A 27,963-nucleotide genomic window follows, 5' to 3' on the forward strand; every position below is an offset into this window, starting at 1 on the left:
TTTTAAAGAAAAGGTAAACAGAAATAATGTCTTTGTTTTCTTTCTGTCATTTTGTCTGGCCCTCTAGGTTCCCCATCAGCACCGCCTGTCTGTAGATGTGATTCCAGAATTGAAAAACTCAGACAACTACTGTAGAAACCCTGGAGGAATCAGTGACAAGCCCTGGTGTTATACTTCAAATCCCAACATACGCTGGGAGTACTGCGCTGTGCCGCGGTGTGGTGAAACAAGCATTCTACCAGGTATCAGCCCATGCCTATTTTTGCTTTTTTAATGTTCTTTTTTGACTAGTTAATGATAACTTGGTCAAATTGGCTCTATACAATTAACAGCTGATTGACTGAGAGTTAGATCACTTTTTAGATGGCCAAAATGAATATATATAAATTAATAAATCACAAAATTACCTCAAACCATCACAGTAGTAAAATGATCCTGTATGTTTGCCTTAAGGTTCAGGACTGTAGAATCCAAGATGAAGGTTTTGCTCATGTCACATGGCTTTAGTTAAATGATATGACTGGGAAACTATTCTTCTCTGCAAAAGTTGAAAGACAAAATCTCTTGTGATGAAAAGAGACAGTGAAACCTTAGCTAAATGTTTTTGGTATTGCAACAGTAAAGCAGACCCAATATTAGACATTTTCAGGTCAAAAATCTGTGAAACATGGGCTATCACAGTATAGTCCGTTGATGTATTGACAAAGTTTCCAGCCATTAATTTGAAAATGAAGAAACCAGAACTGACAAATGCATGAATTAAACTGTAAGTTTTAATTGTTTATAGGATTTTGTCCAGCAGTGGGTCTGTTGCTAATAGTCTGCCCCTTTATTTGTATGATGTATGTTCATTAGTCCATCCAGGCCATTCTTGCTTTCACAGTCATGGTCAGCTTTCAGATGCTTTCTGCACCCTTTACATAAATGTCTGCGCTGTTTTCAGGATTAACTATATACTGACACTGTTGGGCTACAGATGCAAAATACCACCAGGTGGTTTTTTTGCTTATCTTTTTTTTTTTTTAAATAGTACTGTTTATTAATAGCAAATGACAAAGGGGTGCTTGATCCCACTGAGATACAGTACTGATCAAACAACCAACGATCAGGTGAAAATAAGGCTTCATAAGTTAGGGTTTTTTTATATTTAAGCATAAGTGTCCTATGTTAAAATGTTCTCTGTATGTATCAGTGATGAAGTCTGCATCTCCAGACCCTCGTTCTCGACCCCCTCCCATGACATCATCTCCAGCTTACTCCATGTCCGTCATTGTCATCATCCTGACGTCACTCGTTGCCTTAGTCTTCCTTACCATCGTCATCCTTGCCTGCCGCAGACGGAGGAAGCAGTGGAGAAACAGAAAGAGGTGAGATATATTTAAAAAGCTCAACATTAATCTTTGAGTCCTCTTATTATTTTTTTATACATTTTTTCCCGTCGTTTTAGAGTGATGGAGACCCCAACACTGAGTGCTCTTCCATCAGAGCTTCTGCTGGATCGACTCCATCCGAACCCCATGTACCAACGGGTACCTCTGCTGCTAAACTCAAAGCTACTGGCCCTTGAGTATCCCAGGAATAACATCCAATACGTTAGAGATATTGGAGAGGGAGCCTTTGGTCGAGTTTTTCAAGCCAGGTGAGAAGAGAAGCAGGAGCAAATAGAAGAGTGGAGGAATGAGTGAATAATCTCAGTTACTACAAATGGCTATCAATTTGGAATCCAACAAGCAGTAACAACTTTTTATTTCATTTCCTCACAAGTAAGATTAACTCTCCCAAATGACATTTCAGATCAGCTTTACCATCATTGCCTCCTGACAAGGTATAAACATCCCTTGGAGGATGTTTCTGAGGCAAAGAGATCAGACAGGCTGTAGAGTAGAGGGGTATAGAGTGACTCAACAAGGCCACTGGTCATTCTGAGAACTGCTGCGTCACTCACAAAGTCACAAGACAAGCTGATAGGTGTCACTTACACTCCACTCTAAAACTATTCGCAGCAAGACAAGAACACCTCAGGCTAATCCCAGGGGTTAGATTTAGTGTCAGATCTTGGTGACTAAGTGGCCCCACTGATGGAATATTTAGATTTAAAAAAGAAAATAATGATATTAATAAAAACATTAACTTTTTTAAAAACAATTATCAAAACGTTTCCAAACGTCATCTAACCAAATATTTGGTTTTAATTCATGGTGATAAGTTCTTCAACATAGTTTTATGGTTTGGATCTAATTGTTTCAAAATCAAATCTGCCTTTCATGGGATTTCACAATCACAAAACAGTGTTAGTTTTTCTTTACAAAGGATTCAGCAAATCTGAAGAGATGATGTATGGTGATACAGGAATTTTTACTTGTTTTTTTTTGTGTGTCTGTCTTGCACTTTTTTCAACTGTTTGACAAGTTCTAATATTTCTAATCAGAAGCTTTTGTTTGCAATCCTGTATGTAAAGAAATGTGGATAAAAGAATACATTTATAGACATTTTGATTTAGAAGAGATTTATAAAGTTGGAGTATGGTTTGCAAAGAAAACATGCAAGTAATGTGATAAGAGTAAAAACACTACCAAAGTTTTAATGTAAGCTGAAGTGCTGAGTTTAAGGGCTTGTTTTCAGTGTAGAACAAAGTGCTTATAAAAAGTATTAATCCTCTTGGGTGTTTCACCCTTTTATGGATTTTATAAATCAGTCATGGTCAAGATAATTTATCTATTTGACAAAAAACTCTTTAATGTCAAAGTGAAAAACAGAGTTCCTCAAAGTAATGTCAATTAAACAAAAATATGTGATGTAAAATAAGTGTCTGCATAAATATTCACCCCCTTGACCTCCTTCTACAGAGTTCCAGCCAACTGGTATTAGTAGTCTCAAAATTAGTGAAATGGGGATCACCTGAGAGCTGTGACTGTGTCTCAAGTGATTGCAGTATAAAGACACCTGTGTCTGGAAGGTCCAGGTTGACCTTATTCCCAGCTACCATTACACCAGGAAGACAAAAGAACACTCCAAGAAACTCAAGAGAAAAGGTGATTGAAAAGAATATCTCTGGGGTTGGATACAAAAAATATTTCCAAAGCTCTGTACATATCCCAAAGTTCAGTTAAATCACTCATCAAGAAATGGAAGGAATGTAGCATATCAGATGTGGCGGACACCAAACACTGCACATCACCTCAAACACCCCAGTGGTAGCATCATGATGCTTTGGGGTTGCTTCCCGACAGCTGGCCCTGGAAGACTTCTAAAGGTAGAGGGTAAAATGAATGTGGCAAAATATAGGAAAATCCTGGAGGATAATCTTATTCAGTCTGCAAGAGAACTACAGCTTGGGAGACTTATTTTCCTGCAAGACAATGACCCAAAGCATACGGTGAAAACTTCACAGAAATGGTTTAAAGACAACAAGGTGAATATTCTGTAGTGGCGGAGTCCAAACCCAAACCTCAATCCAACAGAGAATTTGTGGCTGTACTAAAAAAAGGGCTTTTCATGCCTGATTCTCATGCCACTTTAAAGAGCTTGAACAGTTTTGCAAAGAAGAATGGAGTAAAATAGCAGTGTCCAGATATGCAAACCCAACTGAGACCTATCCACACACTCATTGCTGTGATTAATTTGTCACATAGGTTTTACAAAGTTTCTACTTTGTAAAAAACAGTTTTCACTTGGTACTGAAGACGTTTTTTTGTAATATAACATAAAAGCCAAATCATATTGACCATGATTGATTAATGAGATCAATTAAAGGGTAAAACATCCAAGAGGGTGAATACCTTTCATATGCACTGTAATTTGCATAATATGATACACAGTTTAGATTTGGCAATGTAAACCTTTTCCATTGTGTCTACTTTGCTTTGGCAACCTTGAAGTTTGTCAAAGATGGCAAATAGTTCTTTACATCTGTGTGCTCTCCTGGCCAAAGTCTAAATCTACAATATCGTTCTCTATGTTCATGTTGTACAAACATCACAAAGAGATACACTGAACATTAGTTTGTAAATGAATCACTCTATTAACTTTAGGCCATATTCACTGTAGTGCCTTGCATATAGATGAGTAGATCTAAGAGATGCCCTTCAGGATAGCTGGTAATCCCTTCATAAAAACTGGAATGGTGCAATATACAGACACCCTGAGAGTACAAGAGGCACGCTAGCATACTGGCTCTGATACATTCAAATTTCTAGGTATACATATCACCTAATTAAAAAAAAGAAATGAGCAAATCATACCTTTTTTATATCTCACAACCAGTATATCATAAGGAAACAACCAGTATATCCTTTCTAGGCACAGCCTCATTTGAACAATCTCACATAAAAATCACAAGTGTAAGAGCAAAATAGAAAAGTCATAAAATCAAATATAATAAATCTAAATTAAATACTTGTGTAGACAAAGACATAGGTATACAATCTTCTGTTTGAAAATATGACTTCAAGGGTGAGGGCTTGCAAAACTTATATAATCCTATTAGTACTGACAAATATTAAACAGATACACACAAACACAAAGTATACAGAGGTCTAAACCAGGTATTAATATAATCTTCCCTGACAGAGAATTGACCTGTATTTCCTTCTGTGTGTGTGTGAGTGCATTTTTATTTAAAGCTGTTGTGAATGTGGTTTTTGCATTCATTATGAATGGTTCAGTAATCTGATAAATGCACAACCAAGAGTTTAAAAAAAGAAAATAAAAGGGAAAAAATAAAAAAGAAAGAAAACCTAAGACAATTTTCAACAAATTTGAAATGCTAAAGTCTATTTGTACATCTACTTCTTACAGAGCACCAGGTCTACTGCCAATGGAGTCTTTCACAATGGTGGCTGTGAAGATGCTGAAGGAGGAAGCCTCAGCTGACATGCAGAACGACTTCCAGAGAGAGGCAGCACTCATGGCTGAATTTGACCATCCAAATATCGTACGACTTCTAGGTCAGTTAGTGAGTGAGTTTGTGTGTGATTCTATGTGTGAAGGTCAGATTCCCAGAGAATCTGCAGCAACAGCTGGATTTTACATTGTATTACTAACTCCATCAGGGATTTTTGGGAGATAAGTGCAAAAACAGACAGAGAGTCAGGACCCACTAAAAACAGAAAATTTATTTTAAATTACAACCATTGTCACACTAATATGGTAAATGGGCTTGAGCTTGTATAGTGCTTTTCTAGTCGTCTGACTACTCAAAGCACTTTTACGCCACAGATCACATCTACCAATTCAAGCTCCATTCACTCCACATTCACACACATTGCAGAATTTGCTGTGGAGAATTGGCCATCGGTATTTACTAATCCCATTCAAAAACACACCACCAAAGAAGCAGTGGGAGTAAATTAGGGATAAGTGTCTTGCCCAGGGACACATCAACATGTGACTGCAGGAACTGGGGATTGAACCCACAGACTTCCAAATGTGAGATGACCAACATACTGAGCCACAGTTGCCCATATATACAACTTTAAGTGCTCTATCCTGGTATTTCATCAGGTTGATCTGTAAGAAAGGTCAACTATATGAATGCTTAAGTTTTGTAAAAACTTTGGCTTTATGTTTACTGATTGAAAGTTTACAGTCGGCCTCACATCTTCATCAGTGGCCAGAAGAAGTCTTAATTTAACATTTTTAGCCGAGATGTCATCACCATCTGGGGTATTGTTTGTTCTGTAATTAACTATTATCTGTGACATGTCATTTTGCTTATCATATGAGAGAACCATTACTTGATCTTCCCCTTAAATCAAAATCATCAGTTCTGGCCACATTTTCTGTCTGTATTTGTTGTTTGGTTAAGTTCACTTTGAGTGTGGTGGTTTTAGTACCGATCTTTTTCAGAGAGAATGTCCTTATATTCTATAAAGTTTTTCATTCTCTTGTTTTGTATTCTCACTGTTCATTTGATTATTTAAAGTAAGATGATGTGATTTAAATTTAATCATGGTAATTTTGTTTTGATAGTAACTATACAGTGTTAGCTTTAATCTTAACACCAAAGGAAGCAAAAAACCAAGAAGCTTTTTTCTTACAATTCATAATTTAAATTGTAAGCAATATTTTTTCTCAATAGACAAACTTTGGTTTTGTCTGTCAACATGACGTTCTTCTCCTCAGTTAAGTTTTTCTCAAGATATGTTTTGTTTAGTGTTCTGCCTTTAGAGATGAGTCTGTTTGGAATAAACAAGTGCTGCTTGACAACTAAGGAGCCTTTGTTTGCTTGAGTGAAAGATGATTAATATTTATCTGGGCTAATATAGCCTGTCTTATCTAATACAAACAGATTACATCCCAGTGTAGTTCCAGGAAGACATCTGACCATACGGTCAGAGAGTAAACATGGGGCCATTGGTCACTGGCTGTACTGAAAGATGTTTGTTTGTTTTGGTCTGTTTTAAGGCTCCAGTAGCTGTGAATGTTTTTAAGTCAACATTAACCTGAAGTAAATCATACATTGAAAAAAAATCACATCATATTAAATAAAAAGTGACATTATCATTTGTTCTTTGTCCACTTATTTGGATGACTAAGAAGAGGAGTGACAGGCCTAAATGCTGAAGTCTCTGTAGGCATGAAACCAGAGTTGATTAGATTATTTAGTTAACCTCTAATTACCCTCTGGACTAATAATACATCATAAATCATGTGTAAAAATATATGTATCATTGTTGAAATATATGTGTCTAAATTAGAGGTGCCACATGTCTACATGTCATTAATTTACTACATGTGTGTGAGCATGACAGAACCCATGTGTTCTGTATATTTAGCAATGGAGTGAACCATTTTGATCTAGCTACTGACCTTCAGGCAAGGCTGCTACTGTTGAATTTCAGTTCTGCTAAAGGAGACCCTCACACACTCACATATGCGCCCCTGGGAGAAGTAATCAGTGCTTGTCCTCTGGGGATCCGTCCCACTCTGTGACATGACAGGACATGAACTCACTGAGCATGATCTCCAAGCCACATCGTAGTAAAAAGGAATATTACAGCCAAGAAAGTGAAAACAGCTCAAATATGAACTTGTGCAACTTTATGTATGTTAATGCTTTGTTGTTTCTAAATATATGTAATAAAGCACCTTGATAGACTTTAAGAATACAGTCCAAATAAGTTTTATTGTTTACATCACATGATGCAGTCAAACTATACTATACTATATGGACAAAAGTCTTCAGCTACCTGACTATTACTCAGACGGTGACGGCAATGATGTACTCAAATACATATACTTCAATGTAGAGTTGGCCCCCCTTCTACAGCTACAACATCTGCCACACTTTTAGAAGGCTTTCGATAAGATTTTGGCATGTTTCTGAGGGAATGTGTGGCTCTTTCTTCTGCAGAGCATTTATGAGGTCAGGCACCTATGCCGGATAAGAAGACTTAGCTTTAAATCTCTCTCTTTGAGGTCAGGGCTCTGTATGGGCCAGTCAGCTTCTTCCACACCGGACTCTTTTAACTATGTCTTTATAGTCTTTGCTATGTACACTTGGGCACAGTCATGTTGGAACAGAAATGGGTCCTCCCTAAACTGTTGGTACATAGTTGGAACCATAGCATTGTCCAAAAGGTCTTGGTATACTGAATCATAAAGACTATCCTTCACTGGTGAAAAGAGGCTTAGCCCAAACCCTGAAAAACAGCCCCATACTATTATCCCTCCTCCACCAAACTAAACAGCAGGCACAAAGCAGTCAGTCAGGTAACTTTCTCCTTGCATCAGCCAAAAATCAGACTTGCCAATCTGACCACCAAACACAGTAGTGGGATTCATCACTCCACAGAACATGTTTCCACTGCTCCACAGTCTAATGTCATTGTGCTTTACACTACTCCATCTGATGCTTGGTGTTGGACTTGGTGACATGCTTGCATATAGCTGCTTGGCCATTGAAGCCCATTCCATGAGGCTCCTGCGGCACAGTTTTTCTGCTTACATTAATGGCAGTGAAAGTTCGGAACTCTTCAGCTTTGGAATCAGCAGAGCTTTGGTGACTTCTACACACCATGCACCTAGCAGTTTTTGACCCCACTCTGTGATTTTATGTGGTCTTCTGCTTCATAGCTGAATTGCTGTTGTTCCCAAATGCTTCCACCTTCTAATAGTATCATTTACAGTCGACTGTGGAATATCCAGCAGGGATGTAATTTCATGAACTGTCTTAATTCAGAGGTGGCATCCTTGACATCCGTCACTTGAAGTCACTGAGCTCTTCAGAGCCATCCGTTTAATATCACAATGTTTGCAAATGGATACTGCGTGGCTAGGTGCTTGATTTTATACACCTGTGGCAATGAGTCTGATTGACACACCTGAATTCAATAATTTACAGGTGTGGCCAAATACTTCTCTCCATATTGTGTATGTCTGACACATAATTTAACACATTTGCCAACATTTCAGCCTAACATATTTAATTTTGGGGAGATTTTCTGTTGTTCTGTTTCAAGAGACATTGCAGTGTCTGGGTTATATGTGGGCCAATAAGATTCCTATTCATATTTCATACACAAACAAAAGCAGTGATGTGTACCAAAAAAACTGTGATCATGGCCAATATGACTCAGTGCACTGTGGTTTGCTGACCACAACTGCACTACTTGTGTGCTGAATTTAGAAACATTGACAAAATCTGCATGGGCTCAAACTATAATTAGTTGCAAAAAGAAAAAAATAAAACCACTGCCAAATGCACAGGGGGTATTTTTCTTACTGTTGGCAGGCTTTGGGATTTATTATTATGTTTTCCACAGGGCCAAAAAGTGCCCAAAAACTGGACTCCAGTGAATACCAGTTTTTATGAATGGCACTTCTTAGGGCAGTTTGGGTTTTGGACAGTATTAATAGTGTACTTCAATCATGCACATATTGCATAATATATTTTAAGCATTTTAAACAGGGAACAGTCAGATTTGGTTGACAGAAAGATTAAAGTTAGGTTATATTAGAAATGATGAAAATAAGTCAAATAAAATTGTTAATTTTCTTCTTCTGCATGCCATGTTAATTACCAATCTACTGTTAAATCAAAAGATATTATCCAGGTCTTAATAAAAACAGCCTAAGAATTTGTCTGTTTATGTCACTTTACATCTTGTGAGTCAAACAAGTTTTTTGGAAAGTTAGTGCTGAGGCATCAGGGAAAATTTATTCTGCAGGTCATTAATTGGAGGAATCATTAATGATTAATCTACTGCAAAAACCCTACTCCCTCACAAAATAACATTTCTATTTCCAGAAACATTAATCAGATTCTCTTAATACTTAATTCAGAGTCACAAGAAATGCAGCCATCAATACATCACTCCCAGTTTTAAAATTTCTCAAAAATTTCCTGCATTTCGACTCAGCACTGACAGGTTTGGGAAAACACCAGGCCAATTTAGAAACACACAGGGAATACATCACAGAGCTCCTTATATAAGACCGTACATATACTGTGTGAGAGGGTTTATTTGTGAGCAAGTAAACTTCATGGATAGTTTAGTCTGGTTTTATGTCTAGGCAGGACATTTATTTACCTTTACAGTGAATGAACTCATTGAATGGTACTGCAGAAGAAAAAACTCATTCAGCACAGTTTAATGATGTCACTGATGGGTTTATGTGGTTTCATGTTTTTTTTTTTCTCTTAAAATCTGTTCCTGGGAAATAGTTCAACTCACAACTCACTGTATGCTCTGTATTTGAAATAGTCTGAATTAAAATTAACCTGTATGCTTTCTTCTCCAGGTGTGTGTGCAGTGGGCAAACCCATGTGTCTGATGTTTGAGTACATGGCTCACGGTGACCTCAATGAGTTCCTGCGCCGCAGATCTCCATCACAGTCTGTACGCACTCTCAGCCATGCCAGTCTATCAGGTCACAGTTTTTCCTTGGAGCTGGAGGTAGTGTCTCTCTCCTGTCCAGAGCAGTTGTCAATTTCTAAGCAAATTGCTGCAGGAATGGCCTACCTGTCAGAGCGCAAGTTTGTCCATCGTGACCTTGCAACACGAAACTGCCTAGTTGGTGAGGAAATGGTGGTGAAGATTGCTGACTTTGGTCTCTCTAGGAACATCTACTCTGCAGATTACTATAAAGCCAACGAGAATGATGCTATCCCCATTCGCTGGATGCCCCCAGAGTCTATTTTCTACAATCGATACACAACTGAATCAGATGTGTGGGCCTACGGGGTGGTGTTGTGGGAGATCTTCTCCCATGGCATGCAACCGTACTATGGAATGGGCCATGAGGAGGTTATTTACTATGTGCGTGATGGCCATATCCTCTCCTGCCCTGAGAACTGCCCTCTGGAGCTGTATAATCTGATGAGGCTCTGTTGGAGCACACACCCATCAGACAGGCCTAGCTTCAGCAGCATACATCGGATATTAGAGCGTATGCATCAAAACACTTTAAGTGTGAATGCTGACACTGAGGCTGACTGTTGAACTGAGACATTTTTTGAAAAAAAAAAAAAAAGACTCTGCAACAACACATTGCCACAAGTAGTGCATTGAGGCCTTAAATTCAGCGTGACCCCATTGTTTTCTTTCAGGCTATTTGCAGAATGCCTTCTTTTTTATTTTAAGAACTGTATTTTGGCAATGATGTAGATTTTCTTTGCTGACTAAGACTAAGACTTTGAATGCACCAGATAGGGTGTGAACCTTTAATGACTTAAAGTAACTTCAGTATTTAAATACAGCATTTACCCTTACTCATGTAGACATAGTCAAATACTACTATGCATTTATCGCATGTTAGGTTATTGGAGTTCCCTTTTTTTTCTTCTTAATTTTGAGCTATCAAGCAGTTACACATAGGGCATTTACTAAACCTAAGGTTAGTAAAACAGAATGGTACACATTTTAAACTGTCATCTCTGATTCCACAGTGGCACACGATCACTTTAAAGCATGGCTATATAAGTTGCTATTCCACATTCTGGACATTCTTGTTTAAATATTTGTTTCTTTATTGATAAGTTGTTGATGTTCAACTTTATTGAGTTCATGTAACATTTTTGGCAGTGTTTGACACACAAGCTTGATATCAGTCGAACAAGTTTTTTTCATTACAGTGTGCCGATAGTTTTCTCAGGACACTTGTGCTGTTTTATACATTATTTAGAGAGATTCAATATTATTTCATAATGAGCAAGCAATGGGTAAGAACGCACAACAGTTGCAAGGAAAGGCAAAATGTCAAGCCCCCTCAGCCATCAGCTGCTGCCTGGAACGTAAATTAATTGCAGCAATAATAATAAAACTTAATTTGTACATTTTTGAATGAAAAAAATATGTATTAATTTGCACAGTTGCTGTTGAGCTTACATCTGACACACGTATGATTAGAAATCTTTTTCAGACAGTAACAATTTTTATTTTTGAGCTTTGAAACATATAATTTTGTGAGTGAAAGTATTAAAAACTGCTGTCATTTAAAATATTAAAATTCTATCTCTTTGCCCTCTGTTTGACTGAATTTGATTTAAAGGGCTGTGTATTTTTTTCATCATTACAGGACAATACTATGAACATATTCTTTGTCATCAGTCATATTTTTAATGTATACAGTTCAAATAAGTGAGATGAGTTTCTTCGGTAAATGTATTAGTGAAAGAGATAATATTTCAGAGTAACTATGTACTTGTTTTTAAATGTGGAGTGATGTAAACCTATTTATTTTTATGCAGAATGATAATGCTGGTTTTACCCCTTTTATTTCTGTTTAAATATGTCTTTGTATGCCTTGAAATAAACAAAATTAAAAACATTTGTTTGTATACGAATTTGGACATTTGGTGTTCTATCTTGTTTAGATGCCCTTCTGAAAATGAGAAATCATCAAAGGCACAAAATGATTAAAAACACTGACTGACCAACTTATCCTCAAGCACTGCTTGTGTCTTGGGAACATCAGTCCTGTAATATTCAGAACAAGTGATTTCTTGCACCTTAAAGAAACAAACGTGAGTCACAGCTCACATCACCACTCTGTGTCGTGTGGCTTCATGGAAAGAGAACAGCAGTAAAAAAAAAAATATAACATCCACAGGCATACCCACAGCAAATGACACATGCCCTACAGCCTCCCCAGTTCTTTTTACAAACAGTGGGACTGAAGCATGAACAAAGACAGAGTTGATCACTTCATTTATTAAGTCATTGAAATAAGGAAAAATTAAGGGTTTTTGCTTCTGTGAAGTCACAAATAGCAACAAAACAAGGCTATTTCTTTTTGTCTGAGCCTAACCCTGGCTCTGCTTTGAAGACCCCTTTCTGTTTGTTTAATCATGAGCCTCATCGAACAGCCCCCACCACACCCACAGGAGAAAAGTACAGTGCTTTACCATGTGGATGCTGCAGTGTAAGAACTCTCCACAAGAGGGATCAAAGAGATGAATTGCTGTAAAAAAACTGGTTTGTCATACAGGATTATGTGCATCATTTCATTTTTTGTATTGAATTTCTCTGTTTGTCAAAGAACACTGCCAGTGCAGATAATTGTTATTTGAATGTTTTTTTCATCAGCTTGTTAATGTGTCTGTGTTTGCTTCCAGCTGTGTGTGTGTGAGGATGTCTTCTTGTACGTGTGGTTTTTTTTGAGGATGTCCGACATAAACTGTTTAAAGTAGGCAGCACAGAGTTTGGCCTGCAGTGGTCATCTCTCCTCTTCTTGATTCTAACTGTGGATCAGACAGTCCCACTCCCACTCCCTCTGTGGTCTTCTCTGTCCACCTCCTACTTATGTCTCGGTCTGCCCCATACTTACTAATTACGTCTTTTCATCCTTACTTTTTTGTCTCTTGCTTGTTAAATGCCTCAGTCACTGTCTCATGTGGAACTTCGTATGCCTACCAAGTTTTCCAATTAGAAGAACTCTTGATCCTCTTGTGTGTTTTAATTTCAGAAGAACACAGTTATCATTAAGTTCCCAGGTTTTGTCATCATTCTAATACTTGCATAATACTCGTATCAGTACCTTGCAGAATGAAAAGTTAATAACATTGTTTCCAACAATTGTTTTTCTAGAAAAAAAACTCCTGTTGCTCTTTTTCACATTTCAAAGAGTTCAATTAATCTAACCTAAATTAATTCTAAAAAATCATTTCACAGTAAAGAGTCCTATGCTCTTGCTAGACAGGTGGTGGGTGGAGCTCCTTGGCATGGCCATTGCTTTCAAGCCATATGAGTCATTTTGTTTCCACCTTAATTTTCCCTCTCTTTCCTTAATCTCCATCACCACTGTTTCCTTTCTTATCTGGTTGCAGTCAGGCCTCCCTCCATCTCTCAAAGTCCTCTTTCTTTTGAATGTTTTGGTTAAAATGTAACACAAAGCCTCCTGCAGATACTGGGAAGTGACACTCTCACAGTGAATTAGCTGATTGTCCCTTTTTCAAACAAAAGGTTTATCTGAATGGACTCTCTAACCTTCCTGCCAGCTTGCAGTACTGACTTTCAATGTTTTGGACACCGGAGATTTATACTTGGATGAACAACCACTTCCTTTTATGTCATGATAATTTCCCTGGGTTTCAATCATGTTTGCAGATTATAAGACTCCGTTAGAAAGGCAAAGTGACAGTATTTTAAAGCACTTCAGCACATATTCACCTATTCACAAACATTCTTATACTGATGGCAGAATCCCTTGTATTACTGTATAACCTTTTTATGGATTGACACATCACTGGACGCAGTTTTTGCTGTGTGGATTTAAGCAGCTGGGATCGAGCCGTTACCCTTCCGGATGGGAAACAACCACCCCTGAGTCACCTTTGCTTAAGGTCAGCAATCCCCTGATATCTTGGCATTAAACCTGCTAAAAATGTGTTGTTGACGTTAACATGTACTGCTAAAAAATACAATGTCCATTTACGTTGTGAGCTTCAAAACTCTACCTTACATGGAATGGATATTTAGACAGAGGAGGCATATTCATCAGTAAAGCATGTCAGCAGACAAATGGCTTGGAACCACCGAGTGTATGAATTGACGCTGTGATGAAGCTATAACATCCCCCTCACTCAGCGACAGCACACAGGAACTTCCTGTGTGGCTGAACTTGCTCTGATTGGCCCATTCAGGGAGCAACAGGAAGTACGGAGACATATATCAGTCAACTAGAGGCTAACACTCCAAAGCTGTGGAACAATAAACACATACACACACAGAGAGAGGGAGAGAGAACATTCTTTCCTATAAAAACATTTGGCTGCTGTTGCTAGGATTGCAGCTTAATTCATGTTACACACGACACAAAGTGGCCAGACGTCTTTACAGTAGCATTAAACATGCACACATTCCTCACTTGAACAGTGAAGTACTTTTTCATGGTCCATGTAATGTCACTGTGCACATTCTGCAACTGTAAGGGATTAATTTCTGACTTTTTTCCCCTCACAAATAAGTCTAGCTCTCTTTATGGTCTACGTTTGGTTATGGGGACAATGCAGCCAAAGTGTATTTGGTATTCATTCTTTCCCAAACTTTGTCATACACAACATAATTCATGATCGAGTTAAACCACAAGTGAAACATAAAAAAACAAACAAACAAACAAAAAAAACTACACTGCTCAATAAAATAAAGGGAACACTTAAATAACACATCCCAGACCTTGATGAATGAAATATTCCAATTGAAAATCTTTATACATTACATAGTGGAATGCATTGAGAACAAAATAACATGAGAACCATCAATGGAAACCAAAACCATTAACCCATGGAGGACTGGATTCAGAATCATGCTCAAAATAACAGTAGAAAAATCAGATTACAGGCTTATCCAACTTCTATGAAATTCCTTAGAACAACTCAAAATGAAGCTCAGTAGTGTGTATGACCTCCACATGCCTGTATGCACTCCTTACAGCATCTGGGCATGCTCCTGATGAGACGACGGATGGTATCCTGAGGGATCTCCTCCCAGATCTGGATCAGGGCATCAGTTAGCTCCTTGACAGTCTGTGGTGCGACGTGGCAACGGTGGATGGAACAAGACACGATCTCCCAGAGGTGCTCGCTTGGATTCGAGTCTGGAGAATGGGCAGCCCAGTCCATAGCATCAGTGCCTTGGTCATGAAGGAACTGCTGACACACCCCAGCCACATGGGGCATTGTCATGCATCAGATGGAACCCAGGGCCCACTGAACCAGCATATGGTCTGACAATGGGCCCTCCGAGGATGCCTCCCAAGATCATCACTGACCCACCACCAAACCAGTCATACTGGAGGATGTTACAGGCAGCAGAACATTCTCCATGGCGTCTCCAGAATCTCACGTCTGTCACATGTGCTCAGTGTGAATCTGCTCTCATCTGTGAAGAGCTCAGGGTGCCAATGGCAAATCTGGCAATTCTAATGTTCTCTGGTAAATGCCAATCAGGCTGCATGGTGCTGGGCTGTGAGCACAGGCCCCACTTGTGGACATCGGGCCCTCATACCACCCTCATGGAGTCTGTGTCTGACAGTTTGAGCAGAAACATGCACTTTAGTAGCCTCCTGGACATCATTTTATAAGGCTCTAGCAGTGCTCCTCCTGTTCCTTCTTGCACAAAGGAGCAGACAGTGGTCCTACGGCTTGGTTGTTGCCCTCCTACTGCCCCCTCCACATCTCCTGGTGTACTGGCCTGTCTCCTTGTATCTCCTCCATGCTCCTGACAGTGTGCTGGGAGACACAGCAAACTTTCTTGCTACGGCACGTATGGATGAGCTGCTCATCCTGGATGAGCTGCACTACCTGAGCAACTTCCATTGGTTGCAGATACCGCCTCATGCTACCACTAGTGGTGAGGGCACTGGAAAATACAAAAGTAACCAAAAATTAGCCAGAAAGGATGAGGAGAGAGAAATGGTCTGTCGCCACCACCTGCAAAACCATTCCTTTATAGGGGTTGTCTTGCTAATTGCCTCTCCTCTCCACCTGTTGTCTGTCCCATTTGCACAACAGCAGATGAGGTTGATTCACAATCAGTGTTGCTTCCTAACTGGACAGGTTGATATCCCAGAAGTGTGACTGACTTGGAGTAACACCTGTGATGATCATGTGTTCCCTTTATGTTTTGAGCAGTGCGGTTGATTTTCGTAGTCATGCTTACACTAACCACTTCCTGTTAGTCAGTGCTTATAGCAACATATAAAACACCTCAGTAAGTGACAGCCCAGACAGCAAGACGACATTGAATAAATGTTGATATTTCATCTGAACTGTCAGAATGGTTGATATCGATTTCTCAATGATAAATAAACATTGAATCATCATTGAATTGTTGATGGTACCTGATGTTGATGACTATAACATTGGAACAACATTGATTTATGATCGGCTATTGTGGTTGATTAAGCATCTATTTCTGGTTGACCTGGCGATGACACCAATGTTGAAAAATAGTTGAAAAATGATTGACAGCGAAACTGCATGTTATTGAAAAGCCATCGATTTATAGTTGACCGGGAAACTGCAAGTTGCCCGGGAAATATGATTGAAAATTAGATGATGTATGGTTGACCGGGAGATCATCTTGAGGCGGACTCATCCTCAATCTCTCATCTCTCATCCTCAAGCGAAGTACCCAGGTAAGCACACAATCTGTTATCTATTGTTCAAAAATCTGGTATTCTTGCTTGATGATATGCAAAGGCCAAGGTGGTAACACATCCGTGAATCCTTTATTCTTTGGACGTTCCGTTTCAAAATAAAATCTGAAACCAACCAAAAAAATCTGTGTAGTTTGTAGAGGGTCCGTGCCGGTTAGCTAACCCTGCTCTAGTAGCCTATTGCAAATGAGCAGCGCTAACTCTCGCGTTCACACACATCAAATAATGATGAACAGATAACAACAGTTATAACAAGCAGGCGGCGCTGCCTTGAGAAAAAGAAAAATCTCCGTTACTCACCGCTCATCTGTTTTTGGAAAGTAAAAATCTCCTTTTGCCCAGCATTGTACGGTCTTGTCTAGACGTTCCAGCTAACCACTCTACGTTCTGCCTTTTTGAATGCAGTAGCAAAAACCGCTGGCACAGCGAGCGTAATGGCAAGTGTTTCTACAGTTAACGTCCACCGGCCCGTATTCGGGCCGTTGACGACATAATTTGCATAACACCATCTTTACAGAGAAGCAGTGACAGCAGTAGCATATCACAAGTGTGATCCTCTGTTTGAAAGCTAAGAATCTCATGTTTTCAGCCATATAACCCAATCTCAGATACAACCATAACAGCAAACACAGTCCGTCAGACCTGCAGCAAAAAAGACGGAGTAAAATAAATGGAATTACTCACCTTTGAAGCCCTGTCCTGTTCCACTGCATCAGAATATTCCCACAAAAATAGTCTCAAAATCTTCCTAAGATATCCATAAATCCAATGACACTCAGCATCTTGTCCAAAACTCATAAGAAAAGGCCATAAATCATGACTAAGTATAGTTGCATTTACAAAAAGACATCCACTCTGTAAATTTCCTCCTCCTTTTTCGTTATATCTGCATATTCCTCCCCCCGATTGTTTACATCTCTCCTCAAAATGGCCGCTGGGGTCTGACCGTTTGATTGACACCTCATTTGAGCCAATCGGAATTTGTATATCCAAACCACAGGCTCTAATGTCCAACCAGCGACCGCAGTTCAGAAAAGACCAGCCCGGACTCCTGCCCTCCAAACTTTCAGCCAATGTGAACCAGCTCCTTTTTGACTGACTAGTCGTTTAGCCAATAGACTGACCTTTCCTACGATGTATCACATGTAGGGGCATGGATTAGATTACATGACGTAAATGCGCCATATACATCCCACTGTGTTTTGTGGCCTAAAAGGACTGTTACAATGACTGGCACAGTACACACGGACTGTAGATTGCATGCAGATGTAAAATCAGTTGTAAATAGTGTAATCTAATTAGTTTGTTGTGTTATATATATATATATATATATATATATATATATATATATATATATATTATTTTTACAACCAAAGCACTTGTACTGACCTCTTATTTTCTACAATTTTAGCAGCAAAAAGGGAAAAATGCACAAAATGTCCCTTTTTTCCTGCAACAAGTCACATTTTCACTCTAGGTTTCCTGCTCCTGCCCCCTCCTTTTTTAAAAGAAATTTGATTCACGGAAGTATAAACTAAGCGTAACTTTGCACTTTGTTTGTATTTTCTATTTAGATGCTCTTGTACTGCAGGGAGGGCCCGCGATGGTGACCCAATTCATGTTTTCCCAGGCAGTTCAGAAGTGGCTCCGCTATGCACCGGACAGGGCAGGGGGAGCTGGACGCCTGCACTGGTAAATGTGTTATTAGATGTAAATGTAAATGTGTTATTAAATGTAAATGTAAATGTGTTATTAAATGTAAATGTGTTATTAAATGTAAATGTAAATGTAAATGTAAATGTGTTATCAAATGCTGTTATATTCTAATAAAAATTTGTTTATATGTACTTTAAAGTCATCAGGTGTGGTCATTTTTTTTGCCAACCCTAAAAGGTTTTCATCACTTTTTCACACCATGGCTTTAGATAAAGCAGGGTTTTTAGGCCTGGATATTCAGCTTATTACAGTTGAAATTGAATTGAAAACACCTTGATTTATAGTTGAGTAGAAATGTCCACGTTGTTTCAATATTCCTGATAATTGAAATACCATTGAAATTCTGTTGTTCTATGTTCAGAATTTCAATGTTGTTTCAATATTAAAAAATGGTGCAACATGATGTAGAATCAACATCATATTTCAATGTTGATTCAATGACTTAATGTTGAAAAAATAACGTTGGTTCAATAGAGTTTCAATAACTGCTTGCTGTCTTGGCAACATTGTTTCAATATTCCTGATAATTGAAATACCATTGAAATTCTGTTGTTCTATGTTCAGAATTTCAATGTTGTTTCAATATTAAAAAATGGTGCAACATGATGTAGAATCAACATCATATTTCAATGTTGATTCAATGACTTAATGTTGAAAAAATAACATTGGTTCAATAGAGTTTCAATAACTGCTTCCTGTCTGGGAGAAGACATCATGAAAAAAATTAACTATTAATATACCAAGCATTTTCACACCTCTTATTCTGCACATCTACTTAAACCACAAAGTGGAAAGTGAGGGCTTCAACTTGTAGACTTATATGAACGTGTGCTTACAACCAGAGAGCTGCTACCATCAAGGCTTTGTTTAACTGTGTGAAAAGTGTGAAGATCTGTAGATGATTTGGTCTACCATTAAATTCCTGCACATCCTAAGACAAACAACCAGAGGTGGAAAAAGTACACAACACTCAAGTTGAAGTAAAGATACTCTGGTTAAAATCTACTTATGTAAAAGTACTGTTCTATAAATCAACACTCGTTAAAGTAAAAACTTTTTAAAGTTTACTTTAAGTACTGAGTAACTACTGAGGAGATGTACAGTAAGGTTTGATCTTCCTTTATTGGCAATAACAAAAGAGTAGATCTCCAACCAGGTTGTTTTGGTAAATCACAGCTCTATAACAGAGCTAAATACACAGCAAAGTTGACAGCATTAGTTAAACTCATATAGAGCTATATTTTACACTTTAAAAGACACCACATATAGTTAAACTACACTTTTGAAAGTGTGAAATATTTCACAGAATGGCAGAGCGTTCAGTAATTCTTGAAAATCTGTGGCAAGGTGTAGTAAACAGAAGTGTAAAAGTAGAGGAGTGTACTCAAGTAAAAGTACAGTTAGTCTGGCTAAATTACTTAGGTAGAAGTAAAATAACTGATTCCAAAATGTACTCAAACAAGTGTAATCACAAAAAGCTACTCAGTTACAGTAAATCAACCCCAGCAAACAATCAGTCTGTGTCTGTTTGTGACCCAGCTTTGTGAAAGTTGCATGAAAAATGAACCAACACAACAAATCAGATTTTTCTTGTATTTTATTTTTGTTTGTATATCAACTTTATGACTCTTGAATTTATTTATTTTGGCCCTTACAGAGAAGACAATACCGTTTTTGTCTTTGTCACAGATTCCTCTTTAAAAAAGAACAATTTGTATGTTTTTCAGTTTCATATAAAGCATTGCAAAAATGTCCTGAAACACTTCATATCATGTTGTGTCATCTGTCTTTTTTTTTACTCTCTGGGCTATTTTTGTGTTAAAAATCTAACATTCCTGTTATTATTGTTTCTGTTATCAAATTGTCTTCATGTTGAACCATGAAATAACATTATCATACATAATTTTAATTCATGTCCTAGTATAACATTTTTGGTAGCTGTGATAAGTATCTTGATAATGAGACTAAAAATAATTCTCTTGAAAACCTTTCATAACAGTAAAATTTCACTCTTATACTGACAATAATCTGGTTAAATAACAGTGTTAGCAACACACAAACTAAAAGAGTAACTGAATACCAGCTGAAAACCTTGTCTTAGGCCTCTACTGGTTTAACTTCACACCTGCAGTGGTAAAGAGGTGTACACCATGACATCAGCAGGGAGTGGTTGTACTTCTGACCACACCCATCAGTGTTGCTGAGGTGAAGTAGCTTGGTGGTGTTTTGGGCCCTCAGCTTTGCCTGGAAGGCACGTCCTGCTCTCCAACTGCCTTCCAATCAGAGGAAGTCACGAGACTAGCCTATCATTCAAACACCAGTCACCATTGTATCAGGCGAGCAAGCGAGCAAACTCGCTAGCTTGCTTGCTGTCTTCTATATTAGGCATAGGTAAGTATGTTAATATTATCTAACTTATGCTAGTACATATAGGCAGTCTGGAAGGCAAAATTATGCCTAGCTGCCTTGCAGTTCTCTTTAACCAATGGGCTGCCTGGCAGGTAGCCAGTCTAAGGAGCCTGGGAGACATTAACATGCCCCTACCCTGTTTTTAGCTGCCTTGAAATCAGCTAGGCTCTATATAATAACTTACTAAGCATCCTGGAAAGCATCTAGATGCCTACCAAATAAGTAAGCTTCTCTTAATTTTCTCGGGAGATTTAACTGAGTTGATTTTGTTTGCTTTTCTATTTAAATCTATGACGTTATTCAGGTTTGACTAAAGGTAGCTAATATTAACAACCTTGTGTCTAATATAGACACTAGCAAGCAAGCTAGCATGGTTGTCTAGGAAAGCGGCAGGCTCGCATGCTAATTATGATGGTGACTGGTGATTGAATGGGGGGATAAGGGGTTAAGCTTATGACTTCACCTGACTGGAAGTCGGTTGTAGGTGGTAAAGAATTATTGTTTGTAGTTTTGGTGCAATCTTTAGATCTTGTAATTTTGGATTAGAAAAGTGCAGTAGGACTACAGCTAGTAAAAATTAAATGAATCCACAAATCATTGTTTGTTGTTGTCTGATGGATCAACACTTGGCTGCTGTGTTGGTTGAATCTTGTAGTAGTTAGAATCACAAGAATTGTAACTTTTAGGTGCCATATGGCATGAGTAATAGCCTACTTAAACACAGCAGCTGTGTAAATAATCTTTCTAATAATGAGAAAAACACAAACAACCTAAAGGCAGGCCATCAGACTTCCAACAGGTTTTGATGTTAATGTTTCATTAATACTGAGCAAAATTTGCTTGATCTTAATTTTAAAGTATTAACAGGTTATGAAGTTAAATATTTGCTTTTCAGTGTGGTGTAAAGTTACTCTTTCAAGAGGAACACTGCAAGGCACTGCACACATAGTTCAAGGTCACAATCATGAAATGTACTGTTATAATGTCCACACACAGTTTGTTAATTAGGGCCACACTAAAAAGAGCTAACGACATACAGACCATAAACAAAATCCTACAGTACATCGGGACAGAGTATAACAGTTAAATTTACAAACACTTTCCCTTTGGTGATTAACTTTGAATTATATATTTTATATACATATGTACTGTACACTTATACTTACAATAGTGTACTAGGTGTGACACACTGGTAAACAGAGACATACAAAGACCAAAAGTTTAGTTGGTTTGCTGTAATACCTGAATAAGTACTTTGTTAGAAAAAACACAGATACAGTGAATGTCATATATGGAGGGCTGGATAGAGAGCCATAGATTTGAAAAGTTTGGTCAAAGTTCCACTGCTTCCATCAGTGCTCTTGTGAGGCCTCTTGTAAAATGTAAACAGCAGATAGAGTTCAAACTCTGAAGCAAAACTTGCATCCTTGGATTTTTTGTCTCATTTTTCGTTGTCTAGTTTTGGAGGCATATTTAGAAGATGTAGGCACAAAACAAAAATAACAAAAAAAAGGGACACTCTAGATTACAAGTGAGTAAAAAACACTCCCCACTACAAAAAAGTACACGTGGTCTCACTAGCAGGGCAGAAGTTGAGGTAACTTTGACATGCAAAAATGTCAGCTTACTTCATGTTTTCTGCTATTCAAGTTGCTGATAAATATCCTAAATCTTGAGCTAATTTTTTTGGCAGTGGTTCCCTCTTTTCTGTCAGCTATTGGAAGCTTTGTCAATGGTTTTGGCCAAAAGTTGTTTTGATTCACATAAGGACAAAACGTTCAGCTGGCAGCTCTTAACAATGCACGTCATTCCATCACCATGCTGAATTTCAGCTGGTGAGGAATCTCAAGTGAATTGCAGAAATAAGATAGTGCACTTTGGAAATAGTATCACACTGTCAACAGTGCAAACTGTACCTCCCTTCTCCGTTTTCTTTCTTTTTATTAATAAAGAAAACACCATGAAAGCAATGGTACTTTTACTCTTCTTTTCTGATGATAAATTGTAATGTTTTTATTGTCATAACATCTTTGAATACATGGTTTGAACAAATTTAACAATGTGGTTCAAGATATATTTTAGCTGTATTTTATCTTTAAAACTTCATTTGCCCCCATGAGGTTTTCAGATTTATGTCTTCTTCATCTTTGATGATGCTGAAATGTCCCTTTAAACTACATTTCCAGAGTTAGGATTTCAAACTTTACTGCATGGCTTTAACCTTAAGTGAAGACCAGTCCAGCTTTGCAGCTTTTCAATGATCCTTTATAGACGATGGCACAGGTTGTTACTGGGAAGACATAATATATGTATGACAAAAGGTCCAAAATGGCTGCTTGCTCACGAAAATGGCAAATATTTTCATAGTTTAGCTGTCAACTACTTAAACAAAATGAGCCACACTAGAGTTTTATGTACAGCAGCAGTGCAAATGAGGAATATCCCCCATGGGTCACAAGTGGAGAAATACTGTTGATGGATTTCTAATCGGTCATGTCATGCTCGAATGAGAATGTGAATACTTTTACAAATATACTGACACAAACAAAACACAGTTTACTTCTGATGATTACTCTGTTACTTCATATCACCATTAACACTGTCACAAAGATAAAAGTGTGCATATCATGCAACTTCTAGTTGAAAGCAAATACTGTTTATTTGTAATAAACTGCGAGTTAGTGCCTTGTTTGTTGACAATTTGGGCAGTTTTTCTTATTATACATAAGAGCCCAAACTTAAACCAGGTCTTACAGGCTGAGATGGATTCAGTAGCTAGGGGAACAGATTGTGGGATAAGTACTGTAGTGATACGTAACACCAGCTTTGGACCAGTGGAATTTTGTAAAGAGTCGGTGGAATGCAACATAATTAGTAGATTTACTGGTGAAGTTAATCTAAGCCATTCTTTGGTGTTGGTGAACTCTGACATTATTATGCACCACTTCTCAACTGTAACTGGAAAACTGATTAATTTATTAGACTGAATTAATTATTGGACTAAAATTAAGTTCAGATATTCATGTAGGAATGTTTGTTTGGCCTCAGTGCAGGCTTGTTTGGCTGTTTGTTTTATTACAAAAAAAGACAAGTTAGAAAATGTTAGATGATGTTAAAAAAACATCATTCCAAACTTTCTTTGAATCTTCCCATTAATAATCTGGTCTCAATTTAACATCCCCAAATCAGGGTGTCCAGTTTCACAAAAGCTGGTTACCATGACTACGGTTTGCTGAACTGTAGCTGTAAACTATAAACTGAGGCAGACATTCACAATCGTTCATTTCACCTTCATTTAACACCTAAAAAACCCCAACATGTCACCTCTTGTAGTGTACTAATTGTCAGGTTTATTTTTTCAAAATTGTAATTTTGACAAAATTCATATTTATTTTCCGCTCTAGACATTCTACTGGTGCAATCAGGGGGCAGGTTTCACACAAAAAAACCCTCTATCTCTTCCTCAGGCTTTTTCATGGCCTCAGACACCATCAGAAAAGACCGGCTCAGCTCGTTTCACATCATAATCAGAGCTCTTTTACTGCATCCCACATATGACCTTCATCTTGTCTATAAGAGTCTGCGCTGAAACTGCAAACATCATCCTCCCCCTTTTTTGTAAGATCCCTGGAACATCTTGTCTCAGATTCCTGAGAGAGAATAAACAACTCAGGATTTATGCTGTTCCTGGGCCTTACACGTTTAATTTGAATGAAAGGAATATATGTGGGATGCATTCATAAAATCTTTTTAGTCAAGGAAAAAATATCAGTCTAAACATCCCAAGAATTTAAGTTTGTATTGTAATAAAGAGGTGAATGATGCTTGTGAAATATAAATAGTGCCTCTGGTTACTAAAAAATAACAGATAGTAGATAGAAAACCCAAGCAAAAATACAGTATAAACCCAATGCAAGAATAAGCACAGTCTGGATAGTCAGCAAGGTCATTTGATTAGTGAAACTACAGGATGCTGCTGATTTGAAGTTAGAAGCTCGGAGTGGCATGTGTTGATCTGATTTAACCCACATTTAAAGTCTTACAAAAAGAAAAAAAAAAAAACAAACGACAGAACAAAGTTCTAAATCTGGGTTAAATTGGACATAAAATGTGGCAATCAATGCAAACAAATCCTAAACGCAGGAAACCCTAAACGAAGTGTCATTTTGTCTTACATCATGAATTCATGGAAATACATAGAACTGGTTATCCGGGGGTTGAAAGTACAATAAGGCTGAGAAGAAAGGATGGGTCTTACTGGCATTACCTTCATTTCACAGATATCTTTAAATAGTTCATAAACATCAACGTTTCAAACAAATAGAAAATAATAAACAACTAAACATAAAATACTAACAGCCCATCAGTGTCCTCAAAGATCAGACTCATCTTCTGTTCTCCCTCCCAACAGCAAAAGTATTGTCTGCTTCATTTTAGTTGCCATCTTCTCCTTTACTGTGATGTCACTCATCTCTACTCCACATACTTATTCTTCATTCTTGAATTAACCCCTTTCTGTCCACTGTTCATACCATGTTCACAGTCACTCCCCTAACGCCAATAACCTTCTTTCAGTCTCAATCTCCCAAAAATATTGACCCTTTAAACTGTAGATCTGCAGGTTCTCCAGCCCTCCTTTATACCACTGAGTGTTCATTGTTGTGGTGATGGTGGTGCATCCCACCGCTCAGCACCGTGTGGTTGATGGACGACGCCGACCTGTCAGATCCCTCTGCTGCTGTCCCGTTGACGTTCTCCTGCCTCTGACAGCACAGGATCTGCCTGAACGTGGCGCTCATCTCCTTGTCTCTGTAGGAGTAGATGATGGGGTTCATGGCTGAGTTGAATTCAGCGAGAAGCAGGAAGAACTTTTCATAGGTGAGGACGTTGCAGCTGGCACAGAAGACATCAAGGAGGAGGATGACCAGGCCTGGGGTCCAGCAGATGATGAAGGCACCTGAGAAGATATAAACCAGGGAGGGAAAATTTAAAGGTGGCACTGGGAAATTTCCAAATCTTTTGCAAGAACACATGATGAGAATTTTTCTTCTTAAAATACGGAATCAACAGTAATATTTTAAATAGTGCAATAGGGATGTTGACTTAAATTGTTGAGAATGTTTTTAATGTCTTGCCACCTTTATTTTGTTATTAGGTTGTTCTTTGTGCATGAGATACTTTTATTTATCAGTATTCAGACCCACTTTTACTTATTGCTTCCTTTTTTTCTTTAAGGGGCTGGGTAGAAGGAAAATGCAGTAAATATTTTTCCTTGCCAACAGTTTTACTTTCTGACCAAATATACAGTGCCTATAAAAATTATATACCCCTTGGATGTTTTATTCTTTTATTGATTTTATGAATCAGTCATGCCTAGATCAGACAGCAGATGAGATGGTAGAGACTCTGCATAAAACAACTATTGACTGCGTTCTTAACCAGTCAAAGCTTTATAGGAGAGTGGCAAAGAGAAGGCCATTGTTGAAGAAAACTCTGAATAAATCTCATCTATAGTTAGCCAGAAAGCATGTAGGAGACTCCAAGGTCAAGTGGAAGAAAGTTATTTGGTCTGATATGAGGATTAAAATTGCAGACGTGAAAGCCTGACCAATCCACATAGACTCTTTTATTTATAGACAATGATGACAGCTAGTAGAGAGTAACTGAAGTGACTTTAGAGCATCAACTCTTTGAGAAACGTGTAAACATGAAATAACATAATTCTGCATCTGATAGAGAACTGAATCATCTCTAATCCGATTCGCTATCTTAAGTTAGTTGTGACTTCCTAAATACGTCAACTGCTCACTGTTGATAAACCCCAATCAGAACTGAGTGAATTTATGAATGAGCCAGCCACTTTTATCAACAAATCAGAGGAAAAGGCTTGCAAATTATTACACTTTTTTGTGATAGTTTCATCAAAGATTGCTGAGGGGAGTATCTTCCTTTGAAAAGAAAAAAGCTAAAATCTCCAGCTGCAGAAATTGATCATGCATCTGACACATTTTGTTGGTGGAAAGCGATACATTTTAATGGCGGAAACCCAATATGTAAGGTAAACCAGTGAGCTATCTAGCCAGAATTACACCAATCAATCAGATCAATGTTTTTAACTGTTTTCTATCAAAAGTCTTTCAAACAGAACTTATACTTTTTTTTGTCATTACCTGCCAAAACTCACCATTCAAGTGTTTTCTCATCTGGGGGTGCAAACAGTGTTTGTCAGGGCTTCCCCTCTGATAATGTGAAACATATCTTTGTAACCATACTGCTGGTATTCCATCATCATATCTAAAACCTTTTCCCCTCATTTGAGTTAGTATGATCCCTCATCCTTTCTCTGACTAAAGGATCATTATTAGCACAATATGAGAGGGCACTGACTCATTACTCATGAAGCCAAGTTCAAGTGTTGTTAATTCTATCAACAGATGCTTTCGGTCACAACTTTAAGAGTGCTGTAGAACATTACACTCTTGAGAGTGTACAACAAAAAGTCTTGATGAAAAATTGGGCAACCAGAGAGAGCGGGGGACAGAAAGAGTGTGAGTATTGACAGGCAGGCCTGTTATCTGTTAGTGTTTTGCAGGCAGCAGCTGCAGCGAAGGTTTGACCTCACTTCCCAGCTATGCAGGCAGACTCTCCAGAGCTAGATAAATTTCTTAAACGGTTCGAAGCCCAGCAGAGAAACTATCTGAACTATTTGTCTCCCAGTGAAATATCTTACTCTGAACAGGAACTTAGACGCATTTCAGAATTTCAGCCAGGAAAACAAGAAGATTCTTCAGACCAGCATTATGATTGTGTTACATGACCATATTTCCTGTCTTTCCCACCACTGTCTCTGCCTGTGTTAGACTTCATGCTAACACAATACAGTCATGAAGTTAACCATCAACACAGATTTAGTCTTGTGTTCTTGTCAGAGTACGGCAAAATCATTGCAAAACACAACATTATACAAAAATCCCCATCACATTGCTTCAATTTTCTTTCACCTTTACAAAATCTGCTGCCTCTTTCACATTGTTTATCTTTGAGCCTGAGAAGAAAGTAAGACCATTCACAGGATGTTGGTTCTGATTTTTCCCCAGAATGAGGAAGAAAACAGTCTTTATGTAAAGTTAAGACCTGAGAGGTTAACCCTTAGTTTCTTTCATTTCCTCTCTGAAAGCAGGGGTACATGGTTGCATGTGTTACACCATTCGTCTAAAAACTCCCCCTTTACGCTGC

General features: G+C 38.1%; 2 protein-coding genes across 3 annotated transcripts in view; one reads left to right on the top strand and one right to left on the bottom strand.

Moving 5' to 3' along the window:
* Positions 1 to 11,788, top strand: part of musk (muscle, skeletal, receptor tyrosine kinase) — a 42,158-nt gene extending 30,370 nt beyond the window's left edge. The window contains exons 13-17 of one of the 2 annotated variants that reach the window (XM_041810245.1): positions 68 to 242; positions 1,193 to 1,367; positions 1,448 to 1,639; positions 4,798 to 4,946; positions 9,745 to 11,788. In XM_041810245.1, the coding sequence (XP_041666179.1) occupies positions 68 to 242; positions 1,193 to 1,367; positions 1,448 to 1,639; positions 4,798 to 4,946; positions 9,745 to 10,445 (1,392 nt within the window). In that variant the 3' untranslated portion in view covers positions 10,446 to 11,788. The remainder of the gene's footprint in view (positions 1 to 67; positions 243 to 1,192; positions 1,368 to 1,447; positions 1,640 to 4,797; positions 4,947 to 9,744) is intronic. The other variant, XM_041810246.1, reaches the window with a different exon arrangement.
* An 8,109-nt stretch (positions 11,789 to 19,897) lies between these two features.
* lpar1 (lysophosphatidic acid receptor 1) overlaps positions 19,898 to 27,963 on the bottom strand; it is a 56,703-nt gene continuing 48,637 nt past the window's right edge. Inside the window, exon 3 of the mRNA XM_041810783.1 lies at positions 19,898 to 25,684. Coding sequence (XP_041666717.1) covers positions 25,365 to 25,684 — 320 coding nt within the window. The 3' untranslated portion in view covers positions 19,898 to 25,364. The remainder of the gene's footprint in view (positions 25,685 to 27,963) is intronic.

Source organism: Cheilinus undulatus, linkage group 17, assembly GCF_018320785.1.
Source record: "Cheilinus undulatus linkage group 17, ASM1832078v1, whole genome shotgun sequence".
In the NCBI taxonomy this organism is placed as follows: domain Eukaryota; kingdom Metazoa; phylum Chordata; class Actinopteri; order Labriformes; family Labridae; genus Cheilinus; species Cheilinus undulatus.